The following is a 26,536-nucleotide window of genomic DNA, read 5'->3' on the forward strand; positions in this document are numbered from 1 at the left end:
TTCAGAGCCATAACATCACACTGTCTTTTTTCCCCACTAATTCACAGCCAGTTGTTACTGATGTCCTCAAATACAGAAAGCATGGGTATCTTTGCATCGCTGTCTCTCATTTCAGAATGGCTGTTAGCTAAAAGCCCCCTGTGATGTGTATTTGGGTCTATCTCTCAGATCTCCTTCAAGGAATGGCTTGGTGCTATAGCTCTGGATTTTTACCTTGTCCTGGTCACACTCTTCTCAAGCAGCATAAAGCACATAACCAACAACTCACTGTTGAAGAATTATAATGGTCAGGCCATTTATTGCTCCATTCTGATAATATTGAATTATAGGTATAGGTCCAGGGTTTTATCATGGGGTCACCAAGGAAGCACTGAAACTGGCAGCTCAATCTTTCACACTGCCCAGTCCCTCTCCCTTCTACTGTGTTCTGCAGACACACCATCCACTGACATCTTACACTCTCAACTTCAGTTAAGTTGGATTCCCAAGGAACTCAGCCTGACTTATGAATTAATTACTTTTCATTAAAAGGTAGGCAAATCATTAGACAATTGCATTTAGATATTCTTTTTCTCATATCAATTCCTAGTGTACCCTTTAGGTTATTAATCCAGAAATGTGTTCTCTTTTTGGATAATTATTGGAAATACAATCACAAACAAGAATAAGAAAAGGAAGAAAGATATATCTGTAGTACATTTTGAGTACTTAAAGAGAAAGCTCTAAGATATGGAGAGGTAGAACTGTCCTTTCTTTTTTTCCAAGTTGAAAGAATGACTTTTGAAAAGAAAAGAGGATTCAGGAAGCAAAGAGCTTCCTACCTAGAAAGGCTTAGCACAGCAGAATAATGAGCCTTTGACAAGGATATTCTGTACTGGAACTGCAGAAAATATACTGGCAGCAGGCTCATTGAACTTGAACAAGAAAACCTGAATTTGAGGAAGAACATGAAAAGTATAAGAAATACACACACACACACATGCACACACTTATATAGGTTTACATTATGTATGTACATATAACAAATCAACCAAATATATCTTCCTGAAACTGCAAAATAAGACAAGAACTGTAAGAAATCTCTAAGCTTGAAATACAACACTTAAAATAATAAGAAAAAAATACTGTAGGATATATTGAGGGATATCTAAGTTAATAAGAAAAAGTAATGTGTCAAATAAAGAGAAAATATGCCAGGATGCAATATCTGTTCATAAGAATTACACATGTCAAATAATGAACAATATATAATAATGTGCAACCATGCTTGATTCCTTATTTTGACTCTCAACAGCGTGGATAAAGACAAGTTTTAGAACTCTTGGGAGTCAAGATTATCTAATACATTGGATGAAGACTCAAGGAGTTCTTGAATAGATAGAACAAAGATCTTCAACTGACAAAAAAACAAAAACACATCCTATTAGTTGGTAAGCTTTCTAAGTATTAGAAGAGATAGTGAATGACAGTTATCAGTGTGAAACATATATCCTTGTAAACACATGCACAGATACATATGCACACATAGCAATAAAGTCATAGAGATGCCAAGCCAGCTAAAAGTGCTTCAGAAATATTCACTAAAGATATGGAATTTATTTAGTTTATCTCTTTATTGAGAATATTGCTCTAGAGTATTGTGCATAGCTTGGTACCCACTCATTGCAAACTGAAACTTCCTCCCAGTGGTGTGTGTTTAGAAGACTTAGGGATGGCAAAAGAGTTAGAAAAATATGTCATATGAAGACTCTGAAACAGCAGTGTCCACATTTCCAATATAGATTTAAGTGACAAAAAGGTCTGTGTAAAGGTCTGAAAAGATTTATAAAACTTTTAAAAATGTCAGGGCCAGCGCCGTGGCTCACTTGGTTAATCCTCCGCCTGTGGCACTGGCATCCCATATGGGCACTGGGTTCTAGTCCCAGTTGCTCCTCTTCCAGTCCATCTCTCTGCTGTGGCCCGGGAGGGCGGTGGAGGATGGCCCAAGTGCTTGGGCGCCTGCACCTGCATGGGAGACCAGGAAGAAGCACCTGGCTCCTGGCTTCGGATAGGTGCAGCGCTGGCTGTGGCGGCCATTTAGGGAGTGAACCAACGGAAGGAAGATCTCTCTCTCTCTCTCTCTCTCTCTTTCTCTCTTTCTCTCTTTCTCTCACTGTCTATTACTCTACCTGTCAAATAATTCAAAAAAACTTTAAAAAATATCTTTCTGAATACAATTAAAACATTCTTGAAATATCCAGCAAGTATCCACTCAGTTTAAAGAAGAAATAGCCTTGAAACTAATTTAACATTTTAAAGGAGATTCAAATATATTCTTAATTTTATGATATTATCCCATTCCTTGTTCATAAAAGGATATGTGCGCATACATTAGAAGGAAGAGAGATTGCCATATGTGTATGCAGGTACTTAAAAAGGCTGGTAGATGGATTGGCATTTGGTATAGCAATTAGACATGACTTAGAATGCCCATATTCCCATATCAAATGGATTCAGTTTCTTGCTGAAGCACATTCTGGTGGCAACAGATTACAGTTTAGTTACTTAGGCCCCTGCCACCCACCCAGGAGAAATAGATGGAGTTCTGGGCACCTGACTTCAGCTTGGAGAGACCCTGGCTGTTGTAGGTATTTGGGGAGTGAACCAGAAAATGGAAAACAATCTCTGTTGCTCTTTCTCTCGCTTTCAAATTAAATGAAATTAAGTACACTAAAAATTTGAAAACATTAATAGTAACCTAAATTTTAAATATAAGTTTAATGTTATGCAAAAATACTTGAAATCCCTGCATAGTTTTTTTTTTTTTACAATACTCATTTTAAATTAACTTTGTCAACTACCTTTTGTATATAATATCAGATTCATATGGACATTTGAGGAATATTTTTGTGACTACAATTAATGCATAAAAATGGATTTTTTGAAGAGCATTTTCAAAAGCACTTAGAAAAGCAGTGATAATAATAAACAGATTAATCCATTTTCATAGCTATAGAAATTCCAGAGAATTTTTATAACTGACAAATTCTGTTGGGGGGCAGCATTGTAGCACAAGTGTTTTAACTTGCCATCTACAATGCCAGCATCCCATATGATTGTTTGTTCCAGTCCTGGTTGTTCCACTTCTGATCTAGCACCCTGCAAATGTACCATGGAAAACAGCAGAAGACAGCCCAAGTACTCGGGCCCCTGTCACCCATGCAGGGAACATGGATGGAATTCTTGGCTCCTAGCTTCAGCCTGGCCCAGTCCTGGATGTTTTAGCCATTTGAGGAGTGAACCAGTGGATAAAGATCTCTCTCTCTCTTTCTCTCTCTCATCCTTTTCATTTCCCTCTCCCTCTCTCTGTAACTCTGACTTTCAAATAAAATAAAAATAAATCTTTTAAAATAATTTAATTTAAATAAATTTACATTTATTTACATATATAGTAAAATGTACTGTTGAATATAGTTACAATTTCAATTATTCTATTTCTACGATGGTGAAGACCACAGAAAGTGATTATAGAATTCAGAATGCTATTCTAGAATTCAGAAATAATGTTACTGAACTAATATTTGTGTCTCATTATTTCTTAATTCAATATTCTTAGAGATCTTCCTGGGTGTGTTTGACTCTTTGTGATACAGTTTAAATGAAAACAAAGTTGATTTGAAAATATTCCCTTAGAGCAAAACAATGTTCTATTTTAAAGTCCAAAATTATCATATATCTTAGCATGTGTTAGAGTTGTATATTAGATACCTATACATGCTCTGCAATTTTCAGTGCATTATTTGATAATGTAGGTAGAAAGATACATTTTATTCCAAGTGTAGCTAGACTGACCATTAAAATGATATTTCTGAATCCACTAACACAACAGAAATATTTGAGTTCTCACGTGTGGATACCTAATTAAACCAAACTTGTTTTTGTACTTAATTTGCCTGAAGAGAAAGCTAGGAAATAGCACCTTGACTTCTACCAGACAGATAAATTGGCATCATTTCCCATGGCCTTTGATTGTCCTCGTACCCCAGCAGCAGTAAGAGCCACTCATAATTTAACTAAGCTTGGAGCCCATGCATGAAACAAAGCTGTTTTGCTTTCTTGCAAAGCTCCTTTCACATAATAGGTACTTGATACATAATGATTTGAACAGCACTCAGCAGGAACTTGTCTTCTGTTACAGTTTCCTTATTGTGTTGACATGCACTAAGGAATTAAAAGCAAAATGAACTAATATATCTCGAAATACTTCAAGCACATGACATCTTCCTGCTCTCTAATGAAGGGTTTGTTCCATCTCGTATTCTCTGACTTCATCTCCTTGAATCACAGAACAGCCTTGTTCTCAATTTTCAGACTGGGTTCTGCGTATTCGTGTCAGTTTGTAAACATCCTTTGCCCTCACTTGCCTGTCTGCCAAGCTACAAATGTATGATCCAGTATGTCCTTATGTTCTGATTTGCACCCTGGAATGTCATCCTTTTGACCATCTGCCACACTCATTTTTGGTAATATTTGAATTCTGTATCACCACAAACATCCATTATTTAAGGTTTCTGCTTTCAGATCTATAGAATAATACTAATAAAATGGTTATAACCATCTCAAAGCCCTCCATCAAATATATAGGGAAACTTAAACTATGTTCACAAATAAAATTACTAATCAGTCTATTAATATTCATTGTACATCTGATGATGTACAGGTGCTCTTCTGAGTATCTTTCACCATTTTCTCTTGAGCCTTGTTCTCCACTCTCAGCAGAAAAACAAGAATCTACCATCAATACCTGGTTCACTCCCCAAATGGCCAAAAAGGGCTGGGCCAAATGCAAGCCAGGAAACAGGACTCCATCTGGGTCTCCCAAGTGGGTGGCAGGGTCTCAAACACATGGACCATTTTCTACTGCCTTCACAGGCACATGAGCAGGAGAGTGGATCAGAAATGGAGTAGCTGGGACTCTGATATGGGGAGCCAGTACCACAAGCCCCAGCTTAAACTGCTGTGCTACCAGGCCAGCCCCAAAAATGTGAACCTTGAAAAACATCAGTAAATCTGATCATGATTTTGGATAACTATTAATTTAGTGTGAGAAGAGGTAAGAAGAAAAAAACAGAACTCTTTAAATTAAAAATCTGACCCTAATATAAAATAACAAATAAATCAAAATAACAAAATAACTGCAGAAATAGAGTCACCAATCAAAAATATAGAAATATGAACTTCTAGATAAATCGTACACATATCATTTAGCACATACCTCTAAAGCAATGATTATTTTTAGTAAAAAAGGATACATCAGAGTAGAATAAACTATATTTGGAGTTGCTAGAGTTATGAATACTGAAGCAGTTATAAAAGTTTAAACTTAGTTTCTAAAAGTGAGTGCATGAGTCTATACTTAAGCTTGTTTAAAGTCTCACATGCCTTTAGATCAGAGTGCCAAGTTGGGATTCCCATGGCAGGGTGTGCTGGTTATCCAAGAAACCATTTAATAAAGCAAAAGAGTAAAACCTGCAATTGCATTAAAGAAAAGTAAAGAGCATGATAAAAACAGCAATATTTTATTTTGTTTTTCTACTTTTACTTTTTACTTGTATCTATGAGTCAGCTTTCCTTTTGTTGCCACTGTGAGGGGGAGTATAAAAGATGAGATGCAGTGTGGGCTGACAAACCCATAAGGGAAGAAAAACATATCTACACATCAAGAAAACGCCACTCAACAGGGTGTGAATTAACCAGAAGAAGAACAAAAACATATTTTTCTATGTAAATCACAAGACCCACAAAAACAAATTGCTACAGTTGGAATTTACACTTTCCAATTTTGGGGTCAAGATTGTACACAGATCGCTTAAATCCTCACTGGTCAAGTTTTGAACATCTACCCTTAGATCAAACAGTGTGACTCTGTCAGTGTGGCAGAGTAAGTGTTAGGAAGCTAACACTTTGGTAGGAGAAAAAGCTGCAGTAGAATAACAACTGCCTCCCACCAACAGGAGACTGGTGACTCAGCAGAACATATCTGCAACTACATTCATTAGACGAATTGTGAGGCTGTATCTGTAATCCAGGGCAGATCCATGTGCATTATTTTGTTTAGGAATGAGAGAAATTACTAAATGTTCTCTTAAAACCCTGTGAGTAAAAACAGCATTTTAAATGGTGATAATCTGTAGAGAAATTAAGCACATTGCAACACCAGCTGTGAGCTCTTATTTGAAAGATTAAAATGAAATATGGGAATGTTGACTGCTACAAATCTGATAATGCCAATGAAAAAACACAAATTCCAATGACAGACAAAGTGAATATCTTCCTTTTACATCCATGGATAGTGAAACTTGAAAGGGCTTAAAAAGACACACTTTTAATAACTATATAGCTAACATTTACAATAATGTTTATCATAAGCTCAGCGAAATATAAAGTTACGTGGCCTTTCATCAACCACAAACAGCCATGGGGGAAAAATATTGTCCTATGTTATCTTTTAAGTATTTTGCTAGAAATCAAAAAACAACTTAATAAATTAGATGATATTCATTTTCAGAAGTAGCAACGAATATTGCGAAGAAATAACAAAAAGTAATAACATCAAGGCAAAAGAAAATCTTTGAAGTGCTGTAATATGATAAAAATTGACAATCTACAGAAACTTTTTGTTTAATATGACTTAAATGTTTCCACTCTATTTTTTCATTATTTTAAAAGTAATATGCTTTTGGTCTCATTCATTATTAAATAATGCAGTTGTGCATATAAAAAACTTATCAGAGAACACAAAATACTGTAAGTAGCAGCCATTGTTGATAGTGAAGTTTCAAAAAATTATTAGGATTTTCAAATTTTAAACATGAAATAAAAAGTCATTTAGAACCTACAAATAGAGATAAAAGGACACACATGATTATTAGTGATCTCCCCTATGAAAATCTGAATGACTTACAAATGTACATAACAGTTAGAATTAAGCCTAGGAATTAGGCTGGCAAATCTCTTTGCATCACATAAAGCCTAGCACCTCCAGAGACACCGTGGAGATCATGAAGCAGCAGACTTTTCCTTGGTAGACTAATGAAGAGTTTACATCAGGGATTAGGCTATACTTGCACATTACAAAATGCATGAGCAAAGTTATTCTATGCCCAGAAACCTGGTTCAAGACTAAATTCATAAATTTTGTGACATAATGACTATAGTTCACTTATTTTAGGCATTAAGAAATTGACATTATACATGGAGCTTTCTCATGCTAGGATAGAAAGTTTGCACATCATAATTTAACTAGAATTTAACTAGAATGTGCTAGTAGGAAAAATGACACAAACAATTCATACGTTTGTCATTTGTTGTTCTTTTAGATTAACAGAATTTAAAAGTGTTGTAACTCATAAATTACTTTCTGAATTCCAGTTTTAAGTACAACTGTTTTATAGTCATTCCCTGTGCTGCCATGGAACGAGGGTCTTTTTACTTAACTATTTATTTAGTAGCACATTAAGCCTTTGACTCTAGTGTAAATTAAAAATGTTATCTCAAAAAGTAAAACTGAAAGAAAGAAAATAAAGACAGAGATAAGGAGAGAGGGAGGGAGAGATAGAAAGTAAAAATGAAATAGGGAGGGAGGAAGGAATATCATTATATTCTTAGAATTGCATCTATTAACAAGTAAATAAATAAGTATAATAAAAACTATCACTATTATTATATTAGTTAATGGTAAAATAAGGTTATTAAACAAAATAATTACAACATATGTTTTGTAACAATTATTTATTGCAAAAATTCCTGCTCTTTGTTGCTCCCCAAATCAGTCATTAGTATTTAATAAGCAGGCAATGATGATTTTCCAGATAAATATTTTAGATTTTTGCTCAGCAAATATTTGTCTACTGTAATTGAGTAATAAATCAATGAAAGGAATGGTAGAGAATCCTATGTGTTGGAACACAGAATATAGCATAATATTTAGGAGTTAGCATGTTTGTGACAATGTCTAACCACTATAACTGATGCTGCTTTCTCTCATCTCTATGCTGTCAGAGTTCTATATCTAACTGAAAAATTTTTCTGTTTCTCTCTATCTGTTAGAACGGATACTATTTCGTAAAGTCAAATCATGTTCTTCTTCTTAACTGTATTGCTCTTAGCAATGTCTCTAAAGTAACTCATGTTTTGCCACCATCAAGTGCAAGTTACTTTTCACATAATCGTTATTTTCCCAAGTAGACGGCAAGCCACTTGAAAGTAAGAACTGTGTTTTAATTCCTTGGACACTGGACAATATATATCACCCCTGAGACACACTTGAAAGGTTGAGTGGCAGGAGAAAAACGATGTTAACTTATGAGCCAACTACATAGTTTCTTTTAGAGTGACAGCATTCTTTCCAAAATGGGTGAGAAAGAGTGATGTGAATAGCAGTGTGCTCTCTGGATCTGCCAATGGGGAGTGAACCATTGGATGGAAGACCTCTCTCTCTCTCTCTCTCTCTCTCAAATAAGTAAATAAAATCTTCCAAAAAAATGAGTGGGTTGACACAATTCATTGATTCATCTGTTTTACAATTCAAATGTATGGTCTGGAGATTCACACAATTATTTTGTCAGCTGTCAAGCATGGAGATTTTTCTGCTATATATATATATATATATATATCCTTTTAATCTTTTTTTAAAGATTTATTTATTTTACTTGAAAGTTAGAGTTACACAGAGAGAGGAGAGGCAGAGTTACACAGAGTTACACAGAGTTAGAGTTACACAGAGAAAGAGAGGTCTTCCATCCAATGGTTCACTCCCCAGTTGGCTGCAAGGGCCGGAACTGACCGATCCGAAGCCAGGAGCCAGGAGCTTCTTCTGGTCTCCCACATGGGTGCAAGGGCCCAAGGACTTGGGCCATCTTCTACTGCTATCCCAGGCCATAGCAGAGAGCTGAATCAGAAGTGGATCAGCCGGGTCTCGAACAGGTGCCCATATTGTATGTTGGTGCTTCAGGCCAAGGTGTTAACCTGCTGCACCACAGCACTGGCCCCTATCCTTTTGATCTTAAACACAAATATTTACTTCATGCGATTTCTTCAGTTATCTCATGCTGGTTTTTCCCTTTTTTGGTTATCTTCAGTGTACCTGTACTCATATTAGTCAGTTTTCTGATATCACAATGAAATTCTAAAGCTGATTACTTGTGATGAAAAAATGTGTATTTATCCCACAGTTCTGGAAGTTCAAGGGCATGCACTGCCTATGATGAGAGTTCCCCTGGCTGTGTCACATTCTGGTGGGATGACATCATCGTGGAAGTAAGGCAGAGTGACTCAGCGAGGGGCCAGTGCCAATTTCCAATCAAGCCCCATTTCTTAAATGCCCTAGCACACTGGGGACCAAGTTTCCAACATATGAGTCTTTGAAAGACATACTCAAACTTTTTTTTGGTACCTCCCCCACCCACCTCCACCTGCAGCTAGGCAGCAGCTGAGGTCCAGGATGGCCTCCTCTGTGTGCCTGGGTGGAAAGAGGGGCAGAAGCCTGGTCAGGATCCTGTCAATATGCAAAAGCAGAGGCAGTGGGTGCAGTGGGGGCCAGGTGCCATAGCGGGCAAGGGGCACTCACATCCCTGGCCCGCCACTCACGGGGCTCCCATCTGCACCACACTCCAACCTCATCCAAACCAACAGAGTGCCCTTGAAAACTCATAGTGTCTCATGAATGAATAGAAATTATTTATGTCTGCATGTCTCTTTGAAGAATAAAATAATAATAATTGTGTATATAGTTCCATTTTACAAAAGAAGAAATGGGCACAGTGAAAGGAAAGCTTTGAGTATTATCACACACGTAATTAGAGAAACTACATTGTAAATAAGGGCAATCTGGGGTCAGTGTGGTGGCATAGAAGTGCCAGATTGCCATGTGGGCACTGGTTCAAGTCCCAGCTGTTCCACTTCCCATTCAGCTCCCTGCTAATGTGTCTGGGAAAGCAGCAGAGGATGGCCAAAGTTCTTTGGACCCTGCACACATGTGGGAGACCTGGAAGAAGCTGCTGGCTACTTGCTTCAGCTGGCCCAGCCCTTAGCCCTTGTGGCCATTTGGGAGGTGAACCAATGGATGAAAGATCTCTCTCTCTCTCTCTCTTTCTCTCTGCCTCTAACTCTGCCTTTCAAATAAATAAATCTTTTTTAAAAAAGGTAGTCCCTTTCTAGAATATAACTCTGAAACATTTTTCTATGTCATTTCTACTTACTCTTTAACTGATCACTAGTTCAAAATTCAGCAGTGTCCCTTTGAATTTTATAATCTTCCTAGATTTTTAAAACTGGCTATATTGTCATGTTCAGTTTAAAACGTTTCATTTAAAGACTCAAATATGCTTTTAATTTTCTTTTTCTTTTTATTTATTTGAAAGAGTTATAGAGAGGTAGAGCCGGGGGGGGGGGGGGGTTCCATCCACTGGTTCATTCCCAAATTGGCCACAACGGCCGGAGCTGCACCAATCCAAAGCCAGGAGCCAGGAGCTTCTTCTGGGTCTCCCACATAGGTGCAGGGGCCCAAGGACTTGGGCCATCTTGTACTGCTTTCCCAGGCCATAGCAGAGAGCTGGATCAGAAGTGGAGCAGCCGGTTCTCGAACCAGCGCCCACATGGCATGTCGGCACTGCAGGAGGCTGCCTAACCCACTATGCCACAGCGCCAGCCCCTCCACCTCTCTTTTTTCAGAGAAGTAGTGAATTCCCATAAACTGCTGTGCCACAGCACCGGCCTTTAATTTTCTAATATTAAATGTGACCTACTATATACTAATTGTCTGTGTCCTTCAATCACCTGATCTTGACAGGTGATCTTCCCCTTAAAGAGACTGTTTCAGCTCTGATTCCCAGGGTTTAAGGGAGGGTGAGTAGATTTGGGGAAGTATCTAAATATCTTCTTGAAAATCTCAAGGCCCGCTTGCTTTGGAGGTGACTTTCAGGATCCAGCTACAAGCCAAGTGTATTTAGCTGCACTTGTTATCATAGTAAAGGTTTAGGAGAATGAACGAGCTTTAAATCATTCCTTAGGCTGTGATAGTACCACCTCACATACCTTTCAAATAACTGCCCAGACAGACTGCTCTTTAACTGTGATCTGGGCATCCAAGATCAGTCATTGCTCACATACACTTTGAACAAATGGTTCTTCAGTGAGTGGAAAATTGTAGCATGCATGGGAGAGTAACAAGAGCAGCAAGACCCAGAGATATAGGGAAAATCTGGTGGAAATGGTGGCTGCACAGAGATTATGGCCCACTCTATTTCTCAGAAATTTTGGAGAGGATCTCAATGTTGTACAGCACATAGCATGATTAAATTTTAAAGACAACATGTGCGTGGCCTACCAGGGAAAGTACAAGTCACCGTCATCTCAATGACACATAGGTGAGTACTGAACACTGTCCTTTCTTCCTGGACCAGTTTATGTCCCAGCCATTTCATGTGGTTTCTTGTAACTGTTCCTTGATGTTAAAATGTAGGCCTGAGTTGGTTGGCACTGTGGCTCACTAGGCTAATCCTCCGCCTTGCGGCACTGGCACACCGGGTTCTAGTCCCGGTTGGGGTGCCGGATTCTGTCCCGGTTGCTCCTCTTCCAGTCCAGCTCTCTGCTGTGGCCAGGGAGTGCAGTGGAGGATGGCCCAAGTGCTTGGGCCCTGTACCCTATGGGAGACCAGGATAAGTACCTGGTTCCTGACATCAGATCAGCGTGGTGCGCCAGCCGCAGTGCGCTGGCCGCGGCGGCCATTGGAGGGTGAACCAATGGCAAAGGCAGACCTTTCTCTCTGTCTCTCTCTCTCTCACTGTCCACTCTGCCTGTCAAAAAAAAATGTAGGCCTGGGTAAAATAAATAGTTTTTGGCACATCAATACTGCTGATCACAATGAGAAGATCCTTAAAATATCCACTTAGCAGCATCAGAGATTTGTTGAGACAAAGAAACTAGAGGTTTAAGATTCCAGAGAGGGAAAACACATGGATATGAAACCAGTGATCGTAGAAGTCTTTTCTCCATAGGTATTTATACTAGCACCGAACAAGACATTGCGATTCCAAGCTGGAGACAGAGAAACTAGGAGAGCTTTGGAAAGTTTCCTGGGCCTGCAATCAAATTGGATGTTGAAATTCAAACACATGTCTGATTATCCCTAAAGACATCTGTTAAATTGAAATTAAACTGGAAGTAAAATTGGGAGTTTAGCTAAAAGACAAAAGTCAAAAGCGGAAAATCCCTAGAAGATAAAAAAGAGGTCTTAAAAAATTTTCCCTGCTGGCCTTGTGGCTTAGGGGTGAAGCCACCTCCTGAGATGTTGGCATCCCATATTGGCACTTGTATGGGTCTCAGCAGCACCACTTCTGATCCAGTTCCTTTTTAACATGCTTGAGAAAGCAGTATAAGATGGTCCAAGTTCTAAGGCCCCTATACCTTTGTGGGAGACCCAGAAGAAGCTTCTGGCTCCTGACTTCAGTCTGGCCTAACAGTGGTTGTTGTGGCCATTTGGGGAGTGTGCCAGTGTATGAAAGACTGATCTCTCTCTCTTTCTCTTTGTGTGTGTATGTGTGTGTGTGTGTGTGTGTGTGTGTGTGTCTTTTCTTCTTTCTGAAACTCTGATATTCCAATAAATAACAAATCTGTACAAGCAGGCCCTCATTTGAGGGTCCCCCAAGGCCATGCCCTAAGATGAAGGACAAATTGGAGAGAAACTGAATCCAAACAGAACCGCAAAACATCTTTGCCTCAGATAAAGCAATCCTTCCACCTCTCTCTTTTTTTTTTTCAAAGATTTATTTAATTATTTGAAAGTCAGAGTTACACAGAGAGAGAAGGAGAGGCAGAGAGAAGGAGAGAGGTCTTCCATCTGCTTGTTCACTCCCCAACTGGCCACAATGGCTGGAGCTGTGCCCATCTGAAGCCAGGAGCCAGGAGCTTCTTCCATGTCTCCCACGTGGGTGCAAGGGTCCAAGGGCTTGGGCCATCTTCTACTGCTTTCTCAGGCCATAGAAGATAACTGGATTGCAAATGGAGAAGCCAGGTCTAGAACCAGTGCCCATATGGGCTGCTGGCACTGCAGGCAGCAGCCTAACCCACTACACCACAACGCTGGCCCCTCTACCTCTCTATTTTTCAGAGAAGTGGTGAATTCTCTCTGGAGAAATATCTTGCTGTTTGATCCCCCTCTAGTGTTGTGACTCCAATTTTTCAGGGGCATACAAATTCCATGTCCTGAGACCTTAGTCACCAATGTAATAGTGTTGGGTTCTGTCCAGGTCATGGGTGGATTAACGTCACATGAAAAGACCCTTTTGGAGGGAGTTCACTCTCTCTGCCCTTCTGCAGTGTGACAAGCAGCATGTCTTCTCTTTAGATGATTCTGTGTCCAAGGCACCATCTTGGAAGCAGAGATCAGACCCTCAGACACTAAATATTCCTAGGTTCCTCATCCTTCAGAGCTGTGAGAAATGAACTGCTATTCTTCACAAATTATCCAGTACCAAGTGCACAAAATGAACTAAGACATCTGGTTTCACAGGCTATGTGTAACATTCAATCAAAAAATGCTAGATACTACAAGAAATAGAACAGTATGTTCTAGTCTTCACTCTCCTCTCCCTCATTATTTATAACCATAATAGGAATAGCTTTAGATATAGATAAAATTAACATGCATTAAGAGGATAAGAATGGTTATTAACCAAACCAGTGTGTGGACCAAGTTGGAATGAAGATGTTTGCTTTGATAAGATTCTTGCTTCTTTAAGCAGATCGTTAGCTCCATGCTGGTGTTTTCAACCAATAGACAGACAGCATATGTCACTATGAATAGTAAACTAGCTACAAAATAAGGAAGCATTTTTTACAAATAGAATGGGACATTCAAGATGGCATTTGTTCTGTAATACTGATAAATGAGCATATTTCAGATTAATCTCAAGTACAGTATATGGCAGAAAAATATTTCATGGAATGAGAGAGATTATTGTTATAATTCAATTCTTTATTAAGCAGATCTCGGTATCAAATAAGAGAATCCCATCAGGATACAGACAGGAGGACGATTTCTCTAATTTCTATCAGGGAAGTACCTCATTTATACACACACACACACACACACACACACACATATATATATATATGTGTATATATATATATATATATATATATATGAGAAAGATGGAGCAGTCCATCCAATGGTTTACTTCCTAAATGCCTACAATAGCCAGGGCTGAGCAAAGATGAAATCAGAAGCCCAGAACCTCATCAAAGTCTCCCATATGGGTAGCAAGCATTCAAATACTTAAGTCGTTATCTGCTGCTTCTCAAGATACATATTATCAGAAAGCAGGGTAGGAATAGGCAGGATTCAAACCAAACACTGCAATATGGATTACAAGCGTCTGTCTCAACTGGGAGCTTATGTTGTGCTAAAACAGTTGCCTCTGAAATCACTGATATTACATGATTCTAGACAGAAACTCTAATAAAGTATCTGTCTGATTTAAGCCTACAAATTATATATATGTATATGTTTTGATAAATAAATAGATGGTTTTACAAGCCTCTAGTATAAAACTAGTTCTAATAGATTAATTCAAGGAAGTGTCAACAATTGAGAAGGGTCTGGTATAAGATTTTATCATACTCCCATGCTAATAAGTTAGCCTGCCACAACGCAATGAATGTTTGCAGAAGTTACAAGACTCCTGTGCCAGTGACACAGGAATTTTTGCCTATGTCAGAGAAAGCATACTTATCCTTCTTGCTAGCTTCCTTTTTCGTTTCTTTTCTATTTTTTGGACAGGCAGAGTTAGTGAGAGAGAGACAGAGATAAAGGTCTTCCTTCCATTGGTTCACCCCCCAAATGGCAACCATGGCCAGTGCGCTGAGCGGATCCGCAGCCAGGAGCTAGGTGCTTCCTCCTGGTCTCCCATGTGGGTGCAGGGCCCAAGCACTTGGGCCATCCTCCACTGCCTTCCCAGGCCACAGCAGAGAGCTGGACAGGAAGAGGAGCAACCGGGACAGAATCCGGTGCCCCACCTGGACTAGAACCTGGGTGCCGGCACCGCAGGGGAGGATTAGCCTAGTGAGCTGTGACACAGGCCTGCTAATTTCCTTTTAATGTAGGGTGAATAGGAATGATCCAGAGGAGCCCAGGAGCATGCTGTGTACTAAGCAGGTTTGTGTCAGCTAAGAAACAATGAATTTTAGATATTTTATAATAAATTAAAAGCAAACATGCCCAAATTCTGTCTCAGAGAGATTCATTATCCTTATCCCAAATGGTAACCAAATGCGCACTTTGTTCCTAAGCAAGACATTATCTCTGCATCCAAGGCTGATTGTTATACAAACATTGGAGAACAAATAGCCTGAAACATAAAGCAAGTTCATGTCTCTGCTTGCAAGGCAATGAGGAATGCAAGATTCGTGGAAAATTGTCTTCCAGCAGTAATATCTATCCTAAGATGAAAGATATTACAAATTGAAGTGATGGAATTAAATTTGTTGTTTGAAAAAGGGACACTGTTCCAGGGACATAAATTATTTCATAATAATTATAATTAAAGATGACTGAGGGATGGATGTTTGGTAGAGAAAGTAAACTGTTTCTTGGGGGTGCCCCTATTGGAGGGCCTGGGTTTGAGTCCCAGCTCCACATTCCATTCCAGCTTCCTGCTAATGCTCATCCTTGGATGCAGGAGGTGGCTGCTCAAGCAGTTCCTTCTGGGCCACCAGAGTCCTAGATTGAGTTCCTTTCTAGTGGCTGTGACCTGGCCCATCACCAGCTGTTGTAGGTATTTGAGGAATGAGCCATTAGATATGAGATCTCTGTTTTACTTTCTGTCTGCCTTTCAAATAAATAATATAAATTAATATATAGACAAATTAATTGAAAATCTCCAAGTTAGAAACAGGAAAAAGATCGATATATTCTTGCCAACTTGCAATCTCCTATATATAAAATAACCAAAATCCTCTCAGGAATTTTGTTGTATTATTCCTGTTTATTTGTTAATTAGCTAATTAACAAATTAGTTTAAATTTATTAAATTAAATTAATTAGTTAAATCAGTTAATTTGTCATATTTCTACTGGATTATAAATTTGTATTAACTAAAGTATAAAAGTTTTCCCAACGGTCTGAAAAGCTGTGAGCTGGCTACTCACACTTCAAGTTACTCTTAGTGTCATTTTCACTTTCAATGTCTATGTTGACAGCAAAGAAACTTTATCTCGTCTGCTCTTCTTCCTTAGCGTAAGCTTCATAAACTTAGTCAACCTCCTGCCTTTAACTTTAAAGCATTTCCTAATTTTTTTTAGTAAATTCCACTTACATGGTTAACACCTTAAATCTCTATAGAAAGTAAACCTCACTCTCCATTCCACAACATAAATACTTTTTACTTGTCCTGTGAACACCATGTTTATTTCTTGTACTATTTCAATGTGAGATTGATCTACTGTGCTGTCTCTGAAAGTAGGAATGGGGTCCAGACAGCATTTGTGGTAAGATCATCACTTATCATAGAAAGTGATATGAGTGGTGTTTAAAGACCTCTAGATGATGATCTAGTGGATGCCTACTTATGGTAGCAAACATGCTAAACTTCTTTTAATGAACTATTTCTGAATCAGATAGAAATTACAAGATGATATTACCACTCAAACTTGAAAACTATGATTATCATATCATTTGTTTCAAATGCATTTTTAAGAAATAAAATATTACAGAAATGCTAAGGATCATAAGAAACTATAACAAATATATGATGACAAATTGGAAAACATCAAAGAAATGGATAAATTACACACACACACACACACACACACATATATGCCTATTCAGATTAAATCAGGAAGACATATAAAATCAAAGGAGACTAATAACAAGTAGAAAGATTGAAGCAGTAATTAAAATTCTCCAACAAAAAAAGTTCTATGATCTGATGGCTTTACAACTAAATTCTTCAAAACATTTCAGGAGGAATTAACTCCAACATTTCTCTAAGTCTTCCAAAATACTGAACAGGATGGACCTTTGTCAAACATTTTATGAGGCCAGCACTTCTCTGATATCAAAAGCAAACGAAGACACAACACAAAAAGAAAAATGCAGACTATTTCTTGATGAATGTAGATGCAAAAATTCTCAATGAATTATTAGCAAACCAAATCTAAAACTACATCAAAAAGATCATATTTCACAACAACATGGGATTTGTTCCAGAATACAAAGATGATTCAATATTCACAAATCAATAAGCATAATAAGTTATATCAGCAGAATGAAGAACAAAAATCAAGTGACTATCTCAAGTAGATGCAGAACCAGCATTTGGTAAGATTCAACATCTCTTCATGATAAACCATTCAACAGGTTAAGTATGGAAGAAACATATCAGGGTGGTCAGTGTGGTGTAGTAGGTTAAGTCGCCTTTTGGGACACCTGTACCCAGTACTGGAGTTTTAGGGGATGGAGTCTTGTCTCTGTCTCTTCCGATCCAGCTACCTGCTGTGGAACATTGAGAGTAGAAGATGATGGCCCATGTGGGAGACCTCAATGGAATTAGTGGTTCCTGATTTTGCCAGCTGTTGCTGGCATTTATGGGAGTGAACCAGTTGATGGAAGATTCCTTTCTCTCAAATAAATATTTTCTAAAAAGGAATATACTTCAAAATTATGAAGGCTATATATAACAAATGCACAGCTAATATGAGATTGAATGGGGAAAACCTGAAATCATTTTACTCAGATCTGGAACAAGACAAGCATGTCTACTTTCACTGTTCTTAAATATACTATGGGAATTACTGGAAATAAAAACTAGGGAAGAGAAAGAAACAAAGGCCATAAAATTGGAAAGTTGAAGTGAAAATGTCCATGTTTACAGAAGACATGATTTTATATGTGGAAAATCTAAACACTCCACCAAAAAGTTGCTAGAACTAATAAGACTATTCATTAAAATTATAGGATACAAAATCAACTTACAAAAACATTTTATATGCCAATAATTATCTTCTTGAATGCAAAGTCAAGAAAGCAACCTCATTCAAAACATCTATAAAAATCAAATATTTATAAATAATTTTCAACAAAGAAGTGAAAGGTCTAGACAATGGAAATTATAAAATAATGGTGAACAAAATCAACAAGGACACACTCAAAATGTGAGCCCTTGTTCATTGGTTAGAAGAATTAATATTATTAAAATGTCCAGATTACCTAAATCTACAGATTGAAAACAATTACTATCAAAATACTAATGATACTCTTTACATATTAGAAAAAGTAATAGAATTCATATAAAATCACAAAATACCTAGAAGAGCCAAAGCAGCCCTGACCTGGGTGGGGGACTTGGAGGCTTCACAATACCTAACTGTATCATGCTACGAAAGCTATATTAATTGAAAAGGTATTGTACATGCATAAAATCCAATACAGAATAGAGACCCCAGAAATAAGTCCACATTCACAAGACTAAATGACATTTGACAAAAGTACCAAGACTACATTGGAGAATCAATAATCTTTTCAGAAAATGATATTTGCCAATCTGAATATAGATATGTAGAAGGATGAAATTAAATCTAGGCCTTTCATCAAATATGAAAATCAGATCAAATAGATGAAAGACCTAAATGTAAAACATGACACTTTGCAATTGCAAGAAGAAAACATAGTGGAAACATTTCAAGACATTGGTGTAGGCAAGGACCCCAAAAAGGGCTGGCAACAAAACCACAGCTAGATAAATAGGATTATATCAAACTCAGAAGCTTCTACATATAAAAGGAAATAGTCAATACAGAGACCAGACATTGCATAAAATGGAAGAAAATTTTGCAGAATATTTTTCTAGGAAGGAATAATGTAATTAATATCTAGACTATATGGGGAATTAAAACAAATAGATGGACAAAATATTCAACAAGAAGGAAACAAACAAACCCAAATTGGGAAGTGGGCAAAGGACCCAAATAGACAGTTATTAAAAGCGGACTTCAAATAGCTAACACATTTACAAAAATTATCATTATCTCTAGTCATCTGGGAAAGGTAAATCAAAACCAGAATTAGATACCCACTTCATCCCTATTAGAATGGTTATTACCAAAAAGACAGAAAGTAACAAATGCTGGAGAGAACAAGAAGAAATGGGAACTCACACACTGTTGAAGGATTATGCACTGTTTGTGGGAATGTAAATTAGCCTTCTATCAAGATTGCCTAACTGAAAGCAGAAATGCCAAATGATGCAGCAACCTCACTACTTTATATATATATATATCAAAATCCATGAACTCCTTGTATCAGAGTTGCTTGGTCTCCTGTGTACTGCAGTACTGTTTGCAATAGCTATGATTTAGATTCAATTAAGATGCCCATCATCAGATGAACAGATAAAGACAATGTGATCTATATCTATATCTATATCTATATCACATATATATATATATGGAACATTATTCTACCATAAAATCATGAAATCCTGTCATTTTCAGCAAAATGAATTGCATTGGAAGACACCGTGTTATGTGAAATAAGCTAGACACAGAAAGATAAATGCTGTGTATCCTCCCTATTGCATGGGTGATAAAATGTACTCAATTTCAACATCCAGTGGTGATTAGTAGAGACTGGAAGGGATAGAGAGAAATAAATGGAGTCTGGATATGGGGTAGCGACCAGAGTTACACTGCACAGTGGGGTGAATATGGTTTACAATAACCTTAAAGATACTGTGTGAAAAATAGAACACAGTTGCTCTAGGCTTCCAATCATACAGTGATGTCACAGAAGGAGCAATATTGACTACCCCGTTTTGAGCAGTACACATTGTAAACATGTATTGAAATATCACACACAGTAGCCAACAACTATATATATATTAGTAATAAAAATTTAAAAATATTACATACAGACTTAATTTTCTGTTTCTCATTTTACCAGTTAATTATTATCCTGAAATTGATGTATATTTTTCCCACATATGTAAATCTTAGTAAATGTATTAATGTATTATTCAATAGAATTTTTATATGTTCAATAATATATATAATATATATTTTAATTCATATATATACTATATGTACATAAAGGTATATATAATTAATATATATTATATATTAATGTATTCAATAGAATTTTATATGTTCAATTATACATATAATATATATTTTAATTCATATATACTATATGTACATAAAGTATATATATATATAATATATTTTATATATATATAAATATATATAAATAAATATATTTAATATATATAATATATATATATAAATATATATATAAATAAATATATATAAATATATATAAATATAAATATAAATATAAATATAAATAAATATATAAATAAAATATATATTTTAATATATATACTTTATGTACATAAAGGTATATATATAATTAAAATTGAAATTCTGGGTATATATAGCTATAAACATTATTAAATGTACATCATTTCTTTATATGGTTTTATATAGTTTTCTACTTATGTGAAAACTATAGTTTTATTTGATAATGCTTTTTAACTATTTTCATAAACAGTGTTTTCATTTAAAATTACCATATTCATCTAATTAATTTCTGGTTCTTCTGTAAACATGTTACTGATTTTTTTAACTTTTGAGAATACTAAATATATTCATATTATTTTCTCTTCATATGTATATCCTTTGTCATTCAGAGGTAATTTATTTTCAGATTTATTAATTCATTAACTATCTTTTACTTTTTTGAATTTCTGGCTTACCTTAAACAACAATGTTCACTATTCCTTTCTCTTTTTGGAAACCTTTTCCCTGTAGTCACTCTTTGCCAGGTAGCATCTGGGAGTTATCACTGAACTAGTGACTGCATGACCATCCATCCTGGCTTGCAGGCTTTGTCCACTCTACTTTGTTTCCCTGAATATGCGCTGCATGTGAGCACCATGAACACTATGAGCACCATGAACACAAAACAATTTTTCACCTCTTGTTCTGAATAGCTTTCTTGATTTCTGCAGGCAAACAATGTCTAATAATTCATATAATGAAATGCCCAAGCACCCTGGATCCACTAGTTCTAGTGTTTCCACCCATCTCCCAATGTGCTTTCATTAAAGCTGTTGTGGAGAGAAGCATCTGTGCATCATGTACACATTCACCATGGCATGGCTATCTTCTTTGTAATTTCTTCTTTATAGACTATTAGGTATAAATGCCCTATGTGTGCAAAAATCATCTGATTCCAATAATATTACTTACATTATCATTAATTCTTTCAGGGCCTTAAGGTTAGTATTTGTAATCATGATTGCCGATATAAACCCTGAGGCCCAGGAGGTTAAGGGGTGGATTTGTTAACGTCCAACCAAGATTGCTCCCGTGTATGTCTGCAGGTGTTGTTAGGAAACTGGTGCAGTTTTAGCCAGGTGGCAGCACGGCCCAGCTACCTGAGCCAGGCTCCACCCCCATCCTAATGGGATTCGCTGCTCCTGCTTCCCTGCCCGCCCTCAGGCAAAGTTTTAAAAGGGCCTGTTCCTGAACCTCTTGATCCTTCTCTCCTGCGCTCTCTTGGCCTCTCTTGGCTTCTCTCCTCTTCTCGTCTCTCTTCTCCCTCCTCTCTCTCTCTCTTACAGTCTCCTTCTATCTCTTTTTCCTTCACCGCCCCTTCACTCCGGTCTGTAGGGTGTTCCCCAACAAACCCTTTCCCTTACTCGGTGTTCGGTGTGTTTTACGACGGCTAACATTAACATATAACAGGTGTGCATGTGCATTGTACTTCGTTTTCAGAAAATTAATTTTTTGCATCCAAGATAAATTATTTTCTTTTTTTATAATTTCATCAGTTTCAAAAATTGCAAAAGTATTCATGCAAATAAATTCAAATGTCTTCACTACTATACAAACTACCTGTTTCTTATACTGGTGACAGTGTAGTTGAATGAAGCATCCATTTGCATGTCTAAATTAAATGTCGAAAAGTTGCACATGAACCCTTTTAAAAATGTGAACACATCTGAGAGGAATATTTTATGTATGAGTTTTAACAATGATAACGTTTTCATGCCACTTACTTAAGACATCCCCAAAACTGCCAATTAAGTTGACAAATTGCTGATATAATAACCATACAGGGAAGACTTATAGTTATCACTGTAGGTTTCAGGAACAATATAATTCTGTTTTTCCATAAACCTCTAGATTTATATCTTTGTAGATTATATAGTTTAAATTTAATACATGTTTCAAGCTAAAGTCAAATTTTCATTGTAGTTTCATCAGTTAAAATTTTTGAAACAAATTTTAAAATATTTAAATGAAAAATTCCTACTGAATTATAGGCATGGGAATCTATAAATGATTTTCAAGTATTAACATAGCAAACTAATGTCCTTTTAAATTATATAACTTTTGAAATACAGAAAAATGTGAATTGAATATTAAAATGTATTTAAGTATACAATAGTCAGTTAAATACAATTTTCACACACAAACAGGCATGAAGATACTCTCCCATAAGGGTAGCTGATCATTGGACAGCCTTTCTTAAAGTGATAGTGACAATTAAACTTTACATTGTTCATATGGAAATTTTTATGGTTGTATACACATTTTGATATCCTTGCTATGATAATTTGAAGAAGCTTAGGGATCATGGGGAAAAAAACTACTATCATAGTTTATCATTTAGTGATCTGGCATTTGGAAATGCTTCTCCTAGATGTGTATAAGGGAATTAAATGTCTTCTGCAAAATGTATGTGCCATTGTTTCCTTCATGTGACTTGGAGGAAAGTGTAAAATACTAAACAACAGCATACTTACATAAATATGATCAAATATTCTGGGGAGAGAGGTGATGCTAATGAAAAAAGTGCACATGGTGAATGGCTTCCAACATTTCCCTAATGTATGAAGAATGACTTGTATACAACTGTGAGGAATCAGATGCTTAGGCATCTAAATAATGATGAATCTTCCATAGTTACTAAATTATGGGGTTCTTTATTCCCACATAATACAGTAGTTTAAAGAAAAATAAATTAAAAACTGCCATGATGCTCACAATTATGCATGTTTTTCTACTCATATTTCAGAAAATATTCATAAAAACAGGAAGAAATATAATTTGTGTGGCATATCTTGATAGACTTGCTAATACAAGATGATTTCAAACACTGCATTTCCTTTTGTAACTGTCTCTGGGACATATTTTTCATTTTTCATAATTTAAATATTTTCTACCTCCTAGTAGTTGCAGCAGCTCTCATAAACATGTTTGTCAGCTATGATTTCTCTTAAAATTTGCCCAAGAGCATATTGCATGTGCATTTCTTGTTTAAAGGGATGCTTCTGAATAAATTCAATGAAAGCTATTTGTACATATGGCACAATTTTAAATACAAGCTATTCGCAGATCACAACACATTAACGTCAAACTGACTTGGAATGCTGATTTTCAAGCTGTTTGTGAATATACTAGAATAAAGCAAAACTGATCAAGTCCATTCCATAGTAAGTCAGAGCAGAAATAACACACTTAAAAACAAATGTATGTACGCATGTTCACCTTCATTGTCCTTAAGGGTGAAGTTTGGGTTTACAGGCAGGTGCTCATCAAGAAAGAAGTTAAACCTTGGTCCATTGGCAAAGTCATCTTTATCGGTGGCACTGATGGTATGAATAACCTGGGGAAAAGACAAATACTAAATAGTAAATTGCATTTGGGCATATTCCCTTGGATTGAGCTGCATTATTTTTGATAGTTAAAAGGACTTTGAAAGCATCCCTTTATCCAATTCAAACGTTTAAAATTAAACTTAAAAGTACCAATTAGTTTCTCCATTGAATTAAAGTATAGGGAAAAACTTGGCACAATTTATAAAACATTCACACTTCATTTTCTAGCACAGCACAAACGTTTAAATTCTTTGCTTTATCTCTCACAGTACCGTGGGGCCAATTAGTTGTGATATTTTGTATGAACACCTGTTTGAGGAGACATGAAGTATTGTTTGCACAAATATAAATACCCCAGTGTTGCTGTAGAACAGCCTTGTGGTGCATGTTGGGCTTGGCCATTAAATGCCAGAAGTAGCAGAGGCATACACATGAGATTCTCAACATATATAGATATTTTGTTTTAAGAGACGTTTGAGATCATGATCCAGCTCCTACATTTTAAAGATAAAGAAACTGAATCCCATAAGTGCTTGTGAGGTGCTCACATCTTTGAAATAGTGACCTGCTCAAGTGGTGCTTTATTGGTCATCATTCATCTCCAGTGGTCAAGAGAAAGCAACTCCAATGTCAGGACTTAGTCCATGTTAAGAAGCAGAGTAAGTTCAAATCTATAAAAAATATTCCAGGTGGTCCAAGAGAAGAACAAAACTGTAATATATAGGGTCACTACAATATCAAAAACAGACATCCAAAGAAATAAACAAAGCAGTATTTAGCTCATTCAAAAATGAGTATCCTGGGGCTGGTGTTGTGGCACAGCAAGTGCAGTAGACTTCAAGGATTGCACCCTATATGAGTGCCAGAGTCATGGATGCTCCACTCCCGATCCAGCTCTCTGCTATGGCCTTGGAAAGCAGTAGAAGACGGTCCAAGACCTTGGGGCCCTGCACCCACATGTCAGATCTGGATGGAGTTCTTGGCTCCTGGTTTGGACCTGGCCCAGCCCCATCTGTTGTGGCCATTTGGGGAGTAACCAGAGGATGGAAGATCTCCTTCTCTCTGTAACTCTGCTTTTCAAATAAATAAACATTCTTTAAAAATAGTATCCTAATGTTAATATGTTCTCTTTTAACTCCTTTTTGTGGCCTGCATTGTGGCATAGCAGGAAAAGCTGCTGCTTGCAACACTAGGATCCTATCTGGGTGCTTGTGTGTGTCCCAGCTACACAACTTCCATTCTAGTTCCCTGCTTATGGCATGGAAAAAGCAGTGGAAGATGGCTCAAGTAGTTTGGACACCTTCAACCCATATGGGAGATGTGGTTGAAGAGCCTGACTCCTGGATTTGGCCTGGCCCAGCACTGGCTGTTTTGACCACCTGGGGAGAGAATCAGAGGATGGAGGATTTCTGTCTGTCTCTCCCTCTCTCTCTGAAACTGACTTTCAAATAAGTGAATACACCCTTAAAATTAACCAAAAGAAGAAAAAAAATCCTTCCTCATAAAATTAAAAACAAGTCTCTGTAACTCTGTCTTTCAAATATATAAATATTGATTTAAAAAAATAGTATCTTATTATTAAAATGTTCTCTTTAAATCTCTTCCTTAGTGGGGCCGGTGCTGTGGCATAGTGAGTAAAGCCACTGCCTGCAGTGCCGGCTTCCCATATGGGTGCTGGTTCGAGTCTTAGCTGCTCCACTTCCAATCCAGCTCTCTACTATGGCCTGGGAAAGCAGTGGAAGATGGCCCAAGTCCATGGGCCCCTGCACCCACGTGGGAGACCCAGAAGAAGCTCCTGGCTCCTGGCTTCGGATCAGCGCAGCTGCAGCCCTTGTGGCCACCTGGGGAGTGAACCAACAGAGGAAGAAATCTCTCTCTCTCTCTCTCTCTTTCACTCTCTATCACTGCCTCTCTGTAACTCTGACTTTCACATAAATAAATAAATAAATAAACCTTTTTAAAAAAATCTCTTCCTTAGAGAAATTAAAAACCAAGGGAGGGAATAAAGAGCTAGAAATATAGTATATACTGTTTGTGAACCTACAGTATATACATTGTACGAGCAGATACACATTCTAAGAACATCTCAGTACCAGCAATACCAGCAAAATGAAATTACTCAGATAATTCACCAATGGGTTTCTCAGATAAAACCTAAATTCTTTTTGATATAGTGGGCCTATTATTTTGTTAGGGAGTTGAGAAGGGTTATATAGCTACTGAGGAGGGGAGGCCAGTGGGAGTAAGAAGAAAAGAGCAAGTATTTCCCTGAAGTGACAAGGACAGTGTTCCAGGACACACAAGTGATCGCCTTCCTCGATGCATTCACAGGGCTCACCACACATGTGTTCCATCAGTGCTCCAAAAGTGCTCACAACGAGATATCCTATGCCCTCCTCCGAACCCTTCTCTCAAGAGGTCTCTCTCCCTCTTCTCTAGAATATTTCACTGCATATTATTTATAAGCTGAACATTTTGTATTTGTTTACTGTCTCTCTCCTCTCTTTTAAAATATACATAGTCTCTGGACAAATATTTTCCCCCATATTTTGCCTGTGACTCTGAGTAGAAGGTACTATTGAAGCCAGCGCCGCGGCTCACTAGGCTAATCCTCTGCCTGTGGCGCTGGCACACCAGCTTCTAGTCCCGGTTGGGGCGCCGGATTCTGTCCCGGTTGCCCCTCTTCCAGGCCAGCTCTCTGCTGTGGCCAGGGAGTGCAGTGGAGGATGGCCCAAGTTCTTGGGCTCTGCACCCCATGGGAGACCAGGAAAAGCACTTGGCTCCTGCCATCGGATCAGTGCGGTGCACCAGCTGGCCTTGGCGGCCATTGGAGGGTG

General features: G+C 37.3%; 1 protein-coding gene across 7 annotated transcripts in view; it reads right to left on the bottom strand.

The window, feature by feature from the left end:
• Positions 1-26,536, bottom strand: part of CDH18 (cadherin 18) — a 966,744-nt gene that overhangs the window by 12,278 nt on the left and 927,930 nt on the right. For all 7 annotated transcript variants that reach the window (XM_070056895.1, XM_051853855.2, XM_051853858.2 and 4 more), the window contains one exon: positions 23,590-23,707. In XM_070056895.1, the coding sequence (XP_069912996.1) occupies positions 23,590-23,707 (118 nt within the window). The remainder of the gene's footprint in view (positions 1-23,589; positions 23,708-26,536) is intronic.

Source organism: Oryctolagus cuniculus, chromosome 14, assembly GCF_964237555.1.
Source record: "Oryctolagus cuniculus chromosome 14, mOryCun1.1, whole genome shotgun sequence".
NCBI lineage: Eukaryota > Metazoa > Chordata > Mammalia > Lagomorpha > Leporidae > Oryctolagus > Oryctolagus cuniculus.